This window comes from Apis mellifera, linkage group LG1 (assembly GCF_003254395.2).
Source record: "Apis mellifera strain DH4 linkage group LG1, Amel_HAv3.1, whole genome shotgun sequence".
Lineage (NCBI taxonomy): Eukaryota > Metazoa > Arthropoda > Insecta > Hymenoptera > Apidae > Apis > Apis mellifera.
Window position 1 is genome coordinate 21639547 of NC_037638.1, and position 15199 is coordinate 21654745.

Sequence of the window (15199 nt, forward strand, 5' to 3'; positions counted from 1 at the left end):
AATATAAATCTCGTCCGCGTTCAGCTGCGCTCATCGTCGATCGATCGATTCTGATCCCGGAGAGGAAATTTCTCTTTATTAATTGATCCCGTCACACGCGTGATCCCGAAACACGAGCATGGAATCTCTCTAACCCTCTCCTCGTTTACGTATCGTTACGTCGATCGAGGCCTTTATTAAACTCGACGTTTCGCGCGATTTATCCGATCGACGAAATCCGATTGCGGGGACGGAGTTGGAAAAAAAAAAAAAAAAAAAAAAAGAGAACGTTCCCTTCTGGCCAACGGTGGGCCAAGATATTTGCCAAAACGGCGGTTCGCCTATAATGAAAATAGAGCCTAAGCCACGGCCCAAAGTTCAAAATTGGATTTCGAGGCGGGGCTTGCGCGGCCGACCGATCCCACCCCTTTATGCAACTATTGCCAATGGAAAGATCTGCCAAATATGCGCGTGTGTTCGGGGAGAGACGTTGTGCAAGTGCGAAATACGCCCGGATGAATCATATGACAGTACGAGGATGATATATTCGAAGAGAGACGAGAGTAAGAGAGAGAGAGAGAGAAGTTCGATGCAAGGATGGCGAGAAATCGTCGAACTCGATTCGAGAATGCACGCTGAAAGGTTATTCCTCGTGAATCACGAAGGCATGCGAGCGAAATCTCGTCCGCGCGTGCGTATCTCGTGCGATCCTCTTCACAAGCAGAACGGATTACCATGCTCTTTAATTATTAAAAATTATTGCGACTATAACTGTGTTTCCATCGCTTAGAAAATATAGAAAATATAGATCGAATAGAAAACTCTACTTTCGTAAATTTAGATTAGAAGCAAGTTGATCGAAAGGGATATGGAAACTTCTGTGATCCATGTTCGATAAAGCACGTATCGTATAGAGGTGAACGAAACGAATAAAACGCATAGAAAAATTCGTCCGTTTCGATGAACGCGTCACGCGAAAAGAAAAGCAACTATTAATTTCCCCTCCAGTTGAAAAAGATGCGATACGAATGACGACGTGATAAACGAGATACGTTAAAAAAATACGACGTTAGCTCTTGATAGAGAGAAAAAGGGGGTGTTCGATCGATTCACAATTCGAACAAAGGAGGAACAGAAAAAAAAAAAAATATCACTCGTTAGGCGAGAACGGCTTTCATGCTCGCATCTCGTCTCTCTCTCTCTTTCTCTAGAATCCCTCCTTCCTTCTTTCTTTCTTTCTTTCTTTCGTTTTTCCTGCTCTCCCTCTCTTTTTACCCCCTGCTTTCAAACGACACGAAAGACCTCATTGCCGCGGGGGCCTAACGTTAATGCGCGTGATTTTCTTTTCACTCTCTCCGGAGCGGAGCTGGTCGCTGTTTGCACTGCGATCCTTTTCACGATAGAAGGGACACCCGCCGTAAGAGGGAAGCGCGATGTAACGTTGTTTCAACGGGGTATTTGTAATTACGGCAATAACGGGCGCAAAGTTGGACCAAGTTAAATGGAAATAATTTATCCATCGTAATTTCTTCAACCGCTATTTTCTTCACCGACTATAAAACTGTATCTCAAACATCGTTTCTCTCGCCGAACTTGAATCGAATGAATCGCATAAAAAAGATGCATACAATGAGTAATGAAATTGGACGGAACGATAAGAAACAATTCATCGCGTACGATCAATCCTATATTCTTGTACACACACGTACGCGTACAATACTTAATAAGAGAAGTATTATTTAAAAGAATTACGCGACTGTTTTCGCAAATAGATATATTTGATGAAATGTGCGTGTAGATATAATAATATCTCGTTACATCATACTCGTTTTTCATGCAGCAAATTACAAATTACAACAAAGTATATATATTCGAATATGTACGCGTGTGTATGTGTGTTGTGTTACTTATATTTATACACGTGTTTATGATGTATAATTTTTTTTCTTTCAAGTATATTTAACGGCATTTAATAGAAAACATTTTATTTCACACGACGAATCATTTCCATCCCGTTTCGATCCCGATATCTTCATCGGTCGAGAGACGGATATAATAAAGAAAGGATAAAGGTAAAGCAGTACGCGGAGTTTCCATTAAACTCGTCCGAGAGAAACGCGAATGAGATAACGCTCTCGAGATCTATTTGTCGGATTTGCTAATTAGACACTGGATGAAATATTGAAAAGAATGTCGCTCGACGCGAGGGGAGGGGAGGTTGTATGCGGATAATTGGAATGTGTAACGAGCACGTTAAAATGAATAAAAACCGGCAAATTTCCCTCCGAAATTTTATGGCACCATAAGTGCACCGTATCCTCCCCCATTCTCCTTTTTACGTAAAGGTACCGTGAATCTAGAACGTTTCCATTATTTGCGGAAGCATTTCTCAGTCGGATTCTTTCTCATGAATATTAACGGTGAATTTGAAAAGGGTTATTTTTTTTTTCTCCTTCTTCTCCTTCCTTTTTTTTTTTTTGCCCCTTTTCATTTACATTTCACCGTGAAATAGTCCAGCGTGCCCTTAATAAACCTGATCTTCGAGGGTGCGCGAGAACCACTTCTGCGAGCGAATATTCACGAGGAACGGGAATTGATATTTTTTTTTTTTCTTCTTTTTTTCTTTGTACACGATGATTTTACACGGCACTCACCTTGGCGAAATCGATCTTCAATGTGCAGCAACCGGAGTATATGTCCGCTCCGTGAAGTGTCTCCTTCGCTCTCGTCGCCGATTCCACTGAGTCAAACGTAATCATCGAACGATTCGATTAAGAAAATATATATATACATATGTGTGTATAAAGTATCCTTGTTCAAACGCTAAAACGAAAGATTCGTAAGAAAATGTCCTATCCGAGGAGGATCTCCAATCTTTCGAACTTTTTAATTTATTAATTTCGATTTTAAATTTTTATAATTTAGAACTCGGAGAATGATAATTATTCGATATAAATATTTTTAATTTTCGAAATAATTTATTAATTTGAGATCGAAAACGAGGATAATCTTTAACGAGGCACGCTCGTTCGATATGCTAGTCGAACAACTTGGGCGTTCAACTCGAGGTATCAAAGGATTAGAGAGTGAGTGACACACAACTACCGGAAGATCTGGTAACCTCGTGTTCTAACCCTCGAGTTCTCCTTATAATAAATCTTCATCGTATCGTAATGTGCTGGCGCGTGACCGACAAACTTCACGTACGGTGAATCCTTTCTAGATTCAAAAAGGAAAGGAAGGAAGGAAGAAAAAGAAAGTGTGCCACGAGAGTGGAGATCCTCCCGAGCTTTAAACCCGTTTTATCGCGCTTCGCCAAGCTTCGTGAACGCTTGACGATGAAATGCGCGATTCATCGAGTGGACGAAGGACGTGTATTGCAAAAGGATATTCCACCATCGCTTGAACGCCGTTCTTCTTGAAAATAACGATGCGTTGTACTTGGCCGCTGGGAGCGCTGATCGTGTGCAGCACTTCCTGTAACACAGAGAGAACACAGAGTTATTTTTTTTTTTTTTTACAAATGTCACGTTATTGAAAAGATGCCGATAGCATTGTTGCATTCCATGGAATATGCAATGACAACGTTATTTATCACTCTTCGCCTCATCATACTTGAATTTCAATTTCAAAAGGACTTGATAGAGAAAAGAAAGAAGAAGAATTGATAAAGGAAGGAAGGAATGGGGTATGTTATTATAAATTACATATCTATATCACATTGTGTATATATATATATATATATATATATATATAGAGCACAACAAAGTTATCGAATTCGCCAAAAATTTGCAATTCGTCAACAAGTAGGTGGAAGAAATTTAAAGAAATATTCGAGGAAGACTCGATGGAGGGATGAAACTTTGAATTTGATATTCTTCTAACGAAATGGATTTTGTCCATTTATAAAAATTTGAAAATTTACAACGAAATCCTTCTATTGGTATTGTCTTCTATTGGTAAAGAAAAGAAGGAAGAGGAATTGATAAAAGAAGAGTGCAAGTGGAATTGATAAAGGAAAGGAGGAAGAGGAATTAATAAATTTGAGGAAGAGGAGGAATTGATAAAGGAAAGGAGGAAGAGGAATTGATAAAGAAAGGGAGGAATGGGGCATGTGTATTTAAAGAAATATTCGAGGAAGATTCGATGGAGGGATGAAACTTTGAATTTGATATTCTTCTAACGAAATGGATTTTGTCCATTTATAAAAATTTGAAAATTTACAACGAAATCTAATTTACAACGAATTCTATTGGTATTGTCTTCTATTGGTAAAGAAAAGAAAGAAGAGGAATTGATAAAAAAAGGGTGGAAGTGGAATTGATAAAAGAAAAGAGGAACAGGAATTGATAAAGGAAGAGGAATTGATAAAGGAAGGGAGGAATGGGGCATGTTATTATAAATTGCATCAACATATCACATTGTATATGCAACAAAGTTATAGAGTTCGCCAGAAGAATTTGCAATTCGTTAAGTAGGTGTATACCTTTAAAGAAATATTCGAGGAAGACTCGATGGAGGGATGAAACTTTGAATTTGATATTCTTCTAACGAAATGGATTCTGTCCATTTATAAAGATTTGAAAATTTACAACGAAAATCCTTCTATTGTCTCTTTTTTTTTCTAATACATGGAGACATTTCATACATTTCTCTGTATCCAATTTTTCATAATTTCGAACGATTATCGAATTGAAAAAGAAAGAAAACTCATATACATATATTATATATTTCCAAAATAAGTTCCATCGTGGAAAATAATAAAGGGATGCACGATCCGTTATACACGTCACGTAAAAATGGCCAGGGTTGCACGTGAAATATCTCCTCGAGCTATATCTCAAATTCAAATCCGACATTTTTCGTACACATCTTACTCCTCACGTACTCTGAAATAAGAGCGCGAAAAAAGGAGCGCCAATCGCTCTTCACCTGGTTGTCCGCCACCCAACCGTGTGTAAAATGGTCAGGAAATTTATCGTATTTTGCGTATGCATCAACTTAGAATACAGGATTGAAAAAGAGAGGATTAAGGTTTGAAACGGGTAAAATATTCCGTGAAAATATCTGCTGTGGCCAAGGAAATTGGAAATTTCGAATCGAAAGTTCATCTCTTTAGAAACCTCGAGACCTGCACGAATACAAAAATTTCGATAGGAATCGACGAGCGAATATGCTCGATGCTTCGTTTATGAAAGATTCGATTGAGAAAAATTCGATAGTAGTAATAGGAGAAGCGGAAGAAGGAGAGAAGGGACAAGGCGAGCGAGAGCCGGGACGTAAAATTGAGCGATAATTGCGCGTACCTCTCGTGCGTGTGTACAAACATTTGATAATTTTAATAGCCATAACTCTTGGAAGGAACAACAAACATCGAGGCGAGAGAGCGTTCTCGAGAGCCTCTAATATACGTACAATAAAAATATAACGATCCTGTTTTCCATTGAAATTCTCAATACCGGCTCGAGAGACCTTGCCAGAGATCCCATAATACCGATTTGTTTGAGACCAAAGCACGAATGTTTGGACAGTATCATATTCAATGATACACAATGTGTAACATAATTCGCGATTAATCCGAGAAAATTGTTTTCACGTGTTAAAACAAACCACGCGCGCGCCCGCGCGCACGAAACACTCTCAGCCACGACGTTTGAAAAATAGGCTGAAACCAATAATATTTTCTCAATCCCTGCGTTGCGTAAAAATCGCAAGGAGATGGGAACAGAGAATATGGAAAATAACGCAACAACGCTCGCGATGAAAATCTCAAGAACTCGTTTCCCTCGTTCGAACTGAAACCGGGTCAATTTTTTATCCACGCCACTTTATACGTCAACTTTTTATATTTACGATCAACGGCGATCCGTCACAATATATTACACGACCTATCGTATCTCTCACATTTTCCTCCTCCGTGTACGATCTTCAAAGATGGAATGTCACAAAGATAAAGAAAGAAATAGAAATACCGTCACTAACTAAATCCAAATCAACTTAATCGAGAATCAACTCGTTCCAAACACTATCTTCCATCTATTCCAAACCAACATATATAACACTGTATGCACCGTAACACTGAATGAAACGCTCACTTCTACCGAAACGGAATCGATAATTGAAAACGTTTTCGAATCAGGTGGACGCTTCATCTGTAGCGATAGCCGGTAAACTCCAACGATACTAGCGATGACGCAGCTAGTGGCGTGATGCCAAACCCACTTTTGAACTTTTAACTTCTTTCGCGAGGAATACCTTTCGATTCGAGGCGAAGGAGAGATAGAGAGAGGCGAGTCGTCTCTTTCTACGGAATCGTAAACGTTTCGGAATTCTTTTCTAAAAACTATCCCGCCGATATCCACCACGTGGCGCGACCAAACGGCTTGGAATCGTGATGTCATCAATTTCGAGGCGATGACTCAGTCGCGATCCATCCCTCCCTCCTCGTTTTATACAGTGGTAGAAAATAACAGGCGTCCATTTATTCGCTTCTTTTTCCGCTGAATACGCCGATTCGATCGAAGAGCGATTGACCGGATCTCAGAGAGATGGAAAGGAAAATGGAAAAGTGTGAGGAGGTGGAAGAGGGCGTTCATTTGAATGGGGTGGGTCATCATCGATATTGTGTTTGGGGTTAGGCACAAGGATGTAGGCGGAGGACGTGACACAATTGCGAAAGAGGGAACAACTATTCGCCGTGGCTCCTGGGACGAGTAAGTTAAACGTTTGTATAGCGTTGACCGAAATTAACGTAATCACCTTTGGGGTTGACAAATTACGCTAATTGGAAATTGGAACAGGGGAAATTGTCGTCACCCTTTTCAACTTATATACATTTATGAAGGTACGAAGTCATGAACGAGTCATTTACTTGTCCATCGGCTGCAAAAATAAAATGCATTTTAAAACTGGAATTTTTCTAAAAATATAATATAAAAATGTAAACGTTCTTATTAACTCTCTTCTCTTTCACTCACCTGCTTATCTCGAGTAAAAATAACATCTTAATCGTTGTTCGTGTGTTATCCAATTATCAACGTTTCACCAATTTACACTACATCGTTTTTTATCTTTTCTTATTTAATTTTCCGTTACGTAAGGTACACAAGGCGTTTAATTTAAAGGAGAAGAAAAAAAAAGAGACGCTAATAATTGCACACACACACACACATATCTATTCTTCTTTCGAGCAAGGACAACAAGTGTAACAGAAATTCAACCATCATCTTTTTCGAATCTTCGTGTACACACAGTTGCGACTCGTGTTTCCAGTTCGAACACGTGTAGCGAACGAGCTCGAAGCCTCGGCCGAAATCGAAGAAGTTAATCGAATCCTGTCCGAAGATATATCGCGATATTTGGAGAGACGTGGCTCGGCAAACAAACATCGTACAACAGAGGCGCGCGCGGTTTTAATGGACGATTCATCAGATCGGTGGACGGCTAGGTGTGCGAGATATAATAACATAGCGTGTTTGCTTTTCGAGAAATGCACGCATCGGACTTAATTATCCGGCGTTTCCATCTGGGGCCGAAGAAAGTAATGCCCCTTTGTACGACTCGAAACTCGAACACTACATCTTTTGTCGCATCTCTGGCGTATAGCAGCCGGTGTAAATTCAATACGGCCGCGTTCTTGCCTCCCCCATTTCTCTCGCCCCGTCGTCGTTCCGTCGATCTTTAACAAAGGCCGCCTGCCTCTCTTTATCTCTCCCTTTTCTCTCTCTCTCTCTCTCTCTCCTTTCTTTCTCGCCTTAAACGACAGGGGAGGGAGGAATCGTGATAAGAATATAGGTAATCTCCCCTCGACCCGTTCCTTTTGTTCCGTTCGAAACGGTATTTCGTTGCCTCGGGAACAACGGTGTCCACCGCTGGACGGATACGCTAATGGAATCTCCGTGGAGGAAATCGTTTAATAAAGTTCTTTGGGACCAGGATTTTAGGAACGATTGATAAATAGAGGATGATCCAAATATATATACATATCGAGAAAGTGGTGTAATCAGAAAGATGGACGATTAGAGTGAAAGATACAAGAAGAAGACTCGGGTCAAAGGAAGAATGGAGACTTTAATGAAAGTCTCTCTGGTTTGAATACTGGGCAAGATTAAGGGATACGTGTACTCTTTTATCTCCTCGTCTCGATCGATATATCCGAGAAAGAGAAATCTCGTTTCGTTTCTGGAATAAACAATCTCGAAGATCGTACAACGAGAGGATGAAACAATGATCGTTGACGCGGTTGTTGAAGCTGCGATTCGAGTAACTCGTACGAGTATGAAATTCACAAGTTATACCGTCTAAGGTCGGCGAGAGTCTGGATTAGATGGCAGACCATTCGGGATTGTTGGGATTAGGTGGCACGATTCGAGAGCGTTGGAAATTCGAGGCTGGAAATCGGTAAAGTCGCGTTGTCCGGTTAAATTGAATTTCAACCCTTGTTAAATTCTATTTATAAGGGATTAAAATTGTCCGCGCTATTCACGATTCCGTGGAAGAAATACGGAGATCGAGATGAAATATCGGCGGAAACGCTTCAAGGAACGAATTCGAATGCCGCACATGGAGAGACTTCTCTCTGAGAAAGAATTCGCACGAGCGCCGCTACGCTGTGAAACGACACGGTTTACGATACGAAGAAAGGAGATCCACGAAGAAGAGGAAACGGAAAAAACATTGCTCCGTTCCATTCCTAGAGTTTATTTCCGCTCTCCTGTTCTTATTCTTTGTACAAATGATCCAAGAATTAATCCTCTTGAAGAGCAAGAGCCGATGAATTAAATAAGACGTTGAGTTTTTCGATCGATCCCCTCCGGCGAGCCTTTTCTTATTATTAGAAAATGTTGATTCCCGGAATTTCGATCATCCATTCGAGCGTGAAAAAGTGATGAAGCGTCACGATTACCACGTTCAATTTGCCCAAGCGACGCGGTCACGCGGGGAGGGAAGCCATTCCGCTCGCGTATCGAGGAGGCACGCCGGCGTTGCGTCCGGAATATCCGTGGAAACTTATGCGCGTATTTCCCTCGAGCACGATGTTCCCGTTGTATATGTATGTGTGTATGCAATCGACGTGGTGCATGAATGTAGTACAGTACTGGCGGAAGAAGCGACGAGAGAGCCGGGCTGGAAGCGATGTAATAAGCGTGACACGTTTGCGCGACTGGCGAGACGGCGAATTGAAAGGACAAATTGAAAGCCGACCAGATACGTCTCCCCTCCCGTCGCGCGTGTTGTCAAACAATCGCTGCTGCGCCGTTCGATTAGAACTCGAACGCGACTCGGCTCGAGTCGGTTTCGTTGTCTACCTGCGCTTTCCTCTTTCCTTCTTTCTTTCTTTCCGCTTCTATTATGAGTGAGCACGCGCGGAAAATGGAGGAGGGAAGGAGGGGCAGGGGAGAGGCTTTCAAGACGAAGGTTATCTCCGCCGCGTTCTCTTTTTTATTTCTCGAGGGAAATTTGTAGGGTAGGGAGAAAGCGGAGAAGAAATTTGCCATCGCGACCGTTTGGCTGAGTTGCAACTTTTCGAAAAAGGAGAGAGAAGATTAGAGTTTTCATAATTTTCATAATTGGCGAGCATAAACATCTGCGTCACTCGACAATGGAGAGAGAAGGAGGGGATTGTCGAATAAGATCGGTTGCAAGATGAAGGAAAATAAAAAAACGTTTCGAGGAAAAGAGATACGAGGAAGATTTCTTTTCTTTCTTCGAGATGAATATCTTCGAGATATTCGTTCCTTTCTTCGTGATCCGACGGGGAAGGATCTCTTCTGTGACTGACCTACCTCGTCGTGGCCGACGTTCTCTCGTATTTTTCTCGCCTAGATATAAATATCGGCGACAAATTACCCCGAGACGTCGAGACGCGGTTCTGTCCGAGGGGCCGGCTATTAGGAGGAAACATCCAAGAATAATTTTAACACTCTCGATCTCTCGAACGTAATATAATAACGTATAACATTCTGTCATTCTGTCAAAACGAAAGGATATGCTCGGAGTAACGCGACAATTATGCGGGTGCGTCGTTTAATTAAACGAAAAGGAGTCCATTGGAGAAAATTGGACCAGCTTTTAAGAAATCTCTCGCAATGACCGATCTCGAGGATGGTAAAAAAAAAAAAAAAGTAATCGGTGCACGAAAGATCTTGCACGCTTCCTCCCTCATTTCTATTCCGCGCCACGCGGTGCCACGAGTTTGACCTACCTCACGTACCTCACCTTCGGCTTTCCTTCATCTTCCTCTCCGTCCCGATATAAACGCAACTGGTAGGTTAACTTTGGAAAAGGAGACAGAGCATCAAAGGCATACAGACAGATCCGCGAAGAAAAGCGCGACAACTGGATGCCTCGTAATTTCTCCGAAGTCTTTAATCATCTAGGTTGCCGTCTCGAAAACGAGTACGTCTCGCGCGTCTCGATGAAAGGGAAGGATGATCGGGGATTGATTTGAGAGAAGAAAGATCCAAGAAGCTGGAGGATAAATCAGCGGACTTCATAAATCGATCGAGCAGTTATCGATTAAAGTGTCCGCGCTCGGCCCGCTTCCTCGACGAACGTTTGAAACGACACTTAACAAGCCGAGTGGTTTCGAACAACGTTGGTTCAAACAACCGACGCGAGAGAGAGTATAGCGCGAGAAGCAAAGGGGAAGGAAGAAAGAGAGGATTCAACCGCGATCCGTCATATTTATTAACAAGGCGGCCAGCCAGCTTGTTTTCACAAGCTGGAGGCACAACGGCTTCTTTGAGCTTCCTCGATTCTGGCAGCAACGCTCGAATTTCGAAACAAAGAAGAAATTAAATCGATCGCTCGAGAATGCCTCGAATGGCCGATTATTTTTAACTCGATATCCTCTTGCGCCACCAGTTTTTCCTTCCAAACTCCCGGCTGGAGTCATGCAAATGCGACCACCGAAGCCAAGTTTCGAAAGGGTGGAGGCGCGGGACCGAAAGCTGCGGTGTCCTTTAATTCCATCCAGGGAAACTTCCATCAAGACTCCCCTTGTGTGCGCGGGGGAGGAAATTCGAAAGCGGGCACCGGCTTTATTTCGTCGAGAGCGAAGGAAATAACAGTCATTAAAGAACAAAATACGATTCTCGATGTATCATCGTGGTTCAAGCAGAGAAATATCGTTCGAAAAAGCTCGAAAAAAATTTGTTTCTTACATCTCTCCCTTTCCTAATTTTATCCTTCGATGCATCGAATATTCGAATATTCGATCCCCTTTAATCTCCCCCTTGCAAATCCTCGTTTTTGACCCGACTCGCGCGCGCGTCATTCGTTTCAAAAATGTTCACCTCTTCGTAGAAGGAAAAAAGAGGCGAGAGAAAAGAAAAGCTTCGTCGCGTTGCTCATTACCATTTAAAACAGAGGGTGCACCGTCGATTTAACCCGTGCACCCTGAAATCGGAGCCGTGGAATTTTCTCCTCGTTGTCCTAACCAGTCGGTCGACGTAACGAAGGTGGGCGCCTTCTAAACTTTTGGAAAGAGAGAGAGAGAGAGAGAGAGAGAAAAGCCAAGCTCGCCGACCACCGGCAAAACCATCGTCTTTATCCCGGTTTCCCCTAATTCCATCGAGAGCCCTGCGGGGGAGGAGAAGGAGATCGTTTCGTATAGACGAGTGCGCCGGCTGACCTTAATCGTCGCCCGCTGCACACGTTGCGAGAAGAAGTCGATTTCCAACGGCTGGTTAGCACCGGTGCCACGGAAACGCGATAAAGGATCCTTTGAACTTGTACAGAGGCGTAATACGGGTTTCTGTCGATCCAAGTGATTACCAGAGCTACGATATGCTTCTTGCACGGATGGAATTCGCCGGACCGGAAATTTTAGAATTTTTCCTTTCTCCCGTTCCTCGCATTCTCTCCCCTTTCCAACTTTCTCGGATGATTCTTTCGAAAAAATTTGTACAAGTTCCAATTTTCATTCTCTGGAGAGAGATAATTCAGAGGGAAGCTGCATCTGATACGATGATGGATTATTCAGTTTTCGAATAGAGATCATTTCGAGAGGAAAAATCGATGATACTCCCTTCATCCTCCAGGGATCAATATTTAACGCTTTAATCGAAGAAATCGCGTTGCAGAGATTTCTGTGTACATCGTTCGGGATGCATCATTCATATCCAATTTAATCCAACTGCAACAACGGCACAACTTTTAAATCTGTGATGCGGGCGCGTGACTCGAATTGGCCACGAACGCTCGCACACTTTGCAACTTGTTTACAATACAGGTCTTGACGAGTGTGCGGCGATTGTGATCACGTTCGCGCTTTATATCGTGGCCCGAGCACGCGGATTTACAGCCAAGTAAGACGATAGTAGTAATGGCAGTTTCGTTTCTTTGCCAACGATAAAGTTCCAAAAGATTGAATCCCGGTCGAAAGATATATAAACAATTCATAGTACGTAAATCGATATACGTCATATATATACAATTCTCAAAACAAGCGTAATTCGACACCACTGGGAAGAAAATATATTGGGTTGGCAACTAAGTAATTGCGGATTTCAGTTGAAGTTGATGACGACCTAATCAAAGCAATAATCGATTCGGATCGTCACAGTACAACTCGTGAGATTGCAGAGAAGCTTCATGTATCGCATACATGCATTGAAAACCACTTAAAACAACTTGGCTATGTTCAAAAACTCGATACATGGGTTCCTCACGAACTGAAAGAAAAGCATTTAACGCAACGCATTAACAGCTGCGATTTGCTAAAGAAACGTAATGAAAATGATCCATTTTTAAAACGACCGATAACTGGCGATGAAAAATGGGTTGTTTACAACAATATCAAGCGGAAAAGATGGTGGAGCAGGCCACCAGCTCAAACAACATAAAAAGCTGGTATTCATCGAAAGAAGATTTTGTTATCAGTTTGGTGGGATTACAAAGGAATTGTCTATTTTGAACTCTTACCACCCAACCGAACGATCAATTCTGTTGTCTACATTGAACAACTAACGAAATTAAGCAATGCAGTTGAAGAAAAGCGGCCTGAATTGACAAATCGAAAAGGTGTTGCATTCCATCGTGACAATGCAAGGCCACACACATCTTTGGTCACTCGGCAAAAATTATTGGAGCTTGGTTGGGATGTTTTGCCACATCCACCATATAGTCCTGACCTTGCACCATCTGATTACTTTTTCTTTCGATCTTTACAAAACTCGTTGAATGGTAAAAATTTCAATAATGATGACGATATCAAATACCTGATTCAGTTTTTTGCTAATAAAAACTACAAGTTTTATGAACGTGGGATTATGATGCTGCCTGAAAGATGGCAAAAGGTCATTGATCAAAATGGACAACACATTACAGAATAAAGTTATTTAGTTCCATGAAAAAATTGTCTTTGATTTTCTAAAAAAAATCCGCAATTACTTAGTTGCCAACCCAATGTATATTTCCATTCGATCGTTCACAAACTTTTCCCTTTTTAGCTCCATTGAAAAAGTTTCAATAATACACCGTTTCGATAAAAATGTCGCAATCTCGAGAAAAACCCCTAATTATCACGAGTGTATCTATAAAGCCATTCAAAGATTCTCGAAGAAACTTGGAATGAGATGCAGGGGAAGGGACGAAACCAGCCCTTACCATCCGTTTGGAACTGGTGGATCGTCTCGAAGTTAAATAGAATAACGAGAAGAATACCGACGGAGGAAAACGTTGCCCTATTACTCCTATCTTGGCGTTCGTTTCTTCGGCTAACAATGCTCACTCCAGAACGACTAGCTTTCTGGTATATAACGATAATAGAGGTTGTCGTGCTCGCTATTGATACGCGTACACCGAAGCTTATCTGAAAGTGGTTACGTATTTCAGGGCTGACATTAGCTACCTTATCGCGAATAGGACCGGTCTATCGAGTCTTACCTCGACGCGCTAAATACAACTCTCTCTCTCTGTCTCTCGCCCATTCGTTCTTAGCACAAAAGTTGTCGCTCGATTGAATCGATTCTAATAAACGAGGGGGGTCGCTTTTAGATCCAATAATTTTAATAAAGACTCGTGCTCCAAGAGGAGGAGGAGAAGGGATTAGCGCGAGTTGGTCTAGTTTACAGGAATGGTATTTGATCGTTGCAACAAGTTGGAAAAAAATCAATATTTGTTCAAACTGGGGAGACCGCCTGAGTTTTTCCGCGATTAAAATGCGTCATCTGGAAATACACAACCCGTGAAGAGATATGTACACGTACGTGAGAAAGAATCTAATAACCTGTGGAAAATTGCGCGAGTCGAAATATACGTCGTAAACGTCAATGTCTCTCTCTCTCGGTTCGCAAATCGTGAGAACTATTTTACGAGCCGTTATCACGAGATTAGTTGGTTGAGCCTCGGTTGAACGGAAAATTTTAACTCGAAGCGAAGCCTCGAGCCAAGAATATATACATATATATTCTCTTCAAAGTGGGCGGCGAAATTTATTAATCGCGAAAGACCAATTAACGTCTAACGTTGGAAAAGTTAAGGCTTGCATAACGATCACGGGTGACAATGATCCTCAACAAGTTGCTGCGAGCGCAGGAAATAAACTCATCGAGAGCCTGGATCCACGAAACGACTAGGGCGTACGTCGTTTGCGGTGTACACGCGCAACGAAACAACTAGGAGCAGCAACTAGGAAGCGTGTCGGTGGGTTTAACGTTGGATAGATCCGTGGAAAGGTCCTTATCCTAAATCCGGATTCCAAACTCATCCGACCTAATCCGCGCGGTTCGAGTGCTCGTTGCAAACCGCTTCGACGATATTTGCGACAAAATATCGATTGTCAAATCGACTCGAAAAAGAGAGAGAGAGAGATTACGTTGTTATCTTTCTTGTATGAAACGAAATATAAATCCATCGCGATATTTTCGAAAACGTTGGAAAAAGTTTCGGATAAGAAACTCTCGATATTATGTCACAGAGAAGTATTATCCGTCTTCTCGATGGCTTCTTCTCTGGGTGTTGCGCGTAATCATGTCGAAGATTATACTCGAAGAGGGAGAGGAGGCGGTCCGATTTTCATGGAAATTTCTTCCTTTTCGAGAAGAGTTGGCGGATAATTACCGAGCGAGAGGGCAGCCTCCATCGATAAGGAGATGTGACTGCGCGTCATCCCGTAGATGAAACTTTGCAAGAAGGCGGAGGAGGGATAGGAGGAGAGAAACGCATTGTTCCAAGAAAGAAGAGGGGGGAATCGAATCTGCATCGATTTCCCGTT

The 15199-nt window shown here is 42.1% G+C and overlaps 1 protein-coding gene across 3 annotated transcripts in view; it reads right to left on the bottom strand.

Annotated features, from left to right (window-relative positions):
- LOC410674 (heterogeneous nuclear ribonucleoprotein L) overlaps window positions 1-15199 on the bottom strand; it is a 142135-nt gene that overhangs the window by 93401 nt on the left and 33535 nt on the right. For all 3 annotated transcript variants that reach the window (XM_006571376.3, XM_006571375.3, XM_003251682.4), the window contains exons 4-5: window positions 3371-3456; window positions 2634-2730 (exon numbers count right to left, since the gene is read on the bottom strand). In XM_006571376.3, the coding sequence (XP_006571439.1) occupies window positions 2634-2730; window positions 3371-3456 (183 nt within the window). The remainder of the gene's footprint in view (window positions 1-2633; window positions 2731-3370; window positions 3457-15199) is intronic.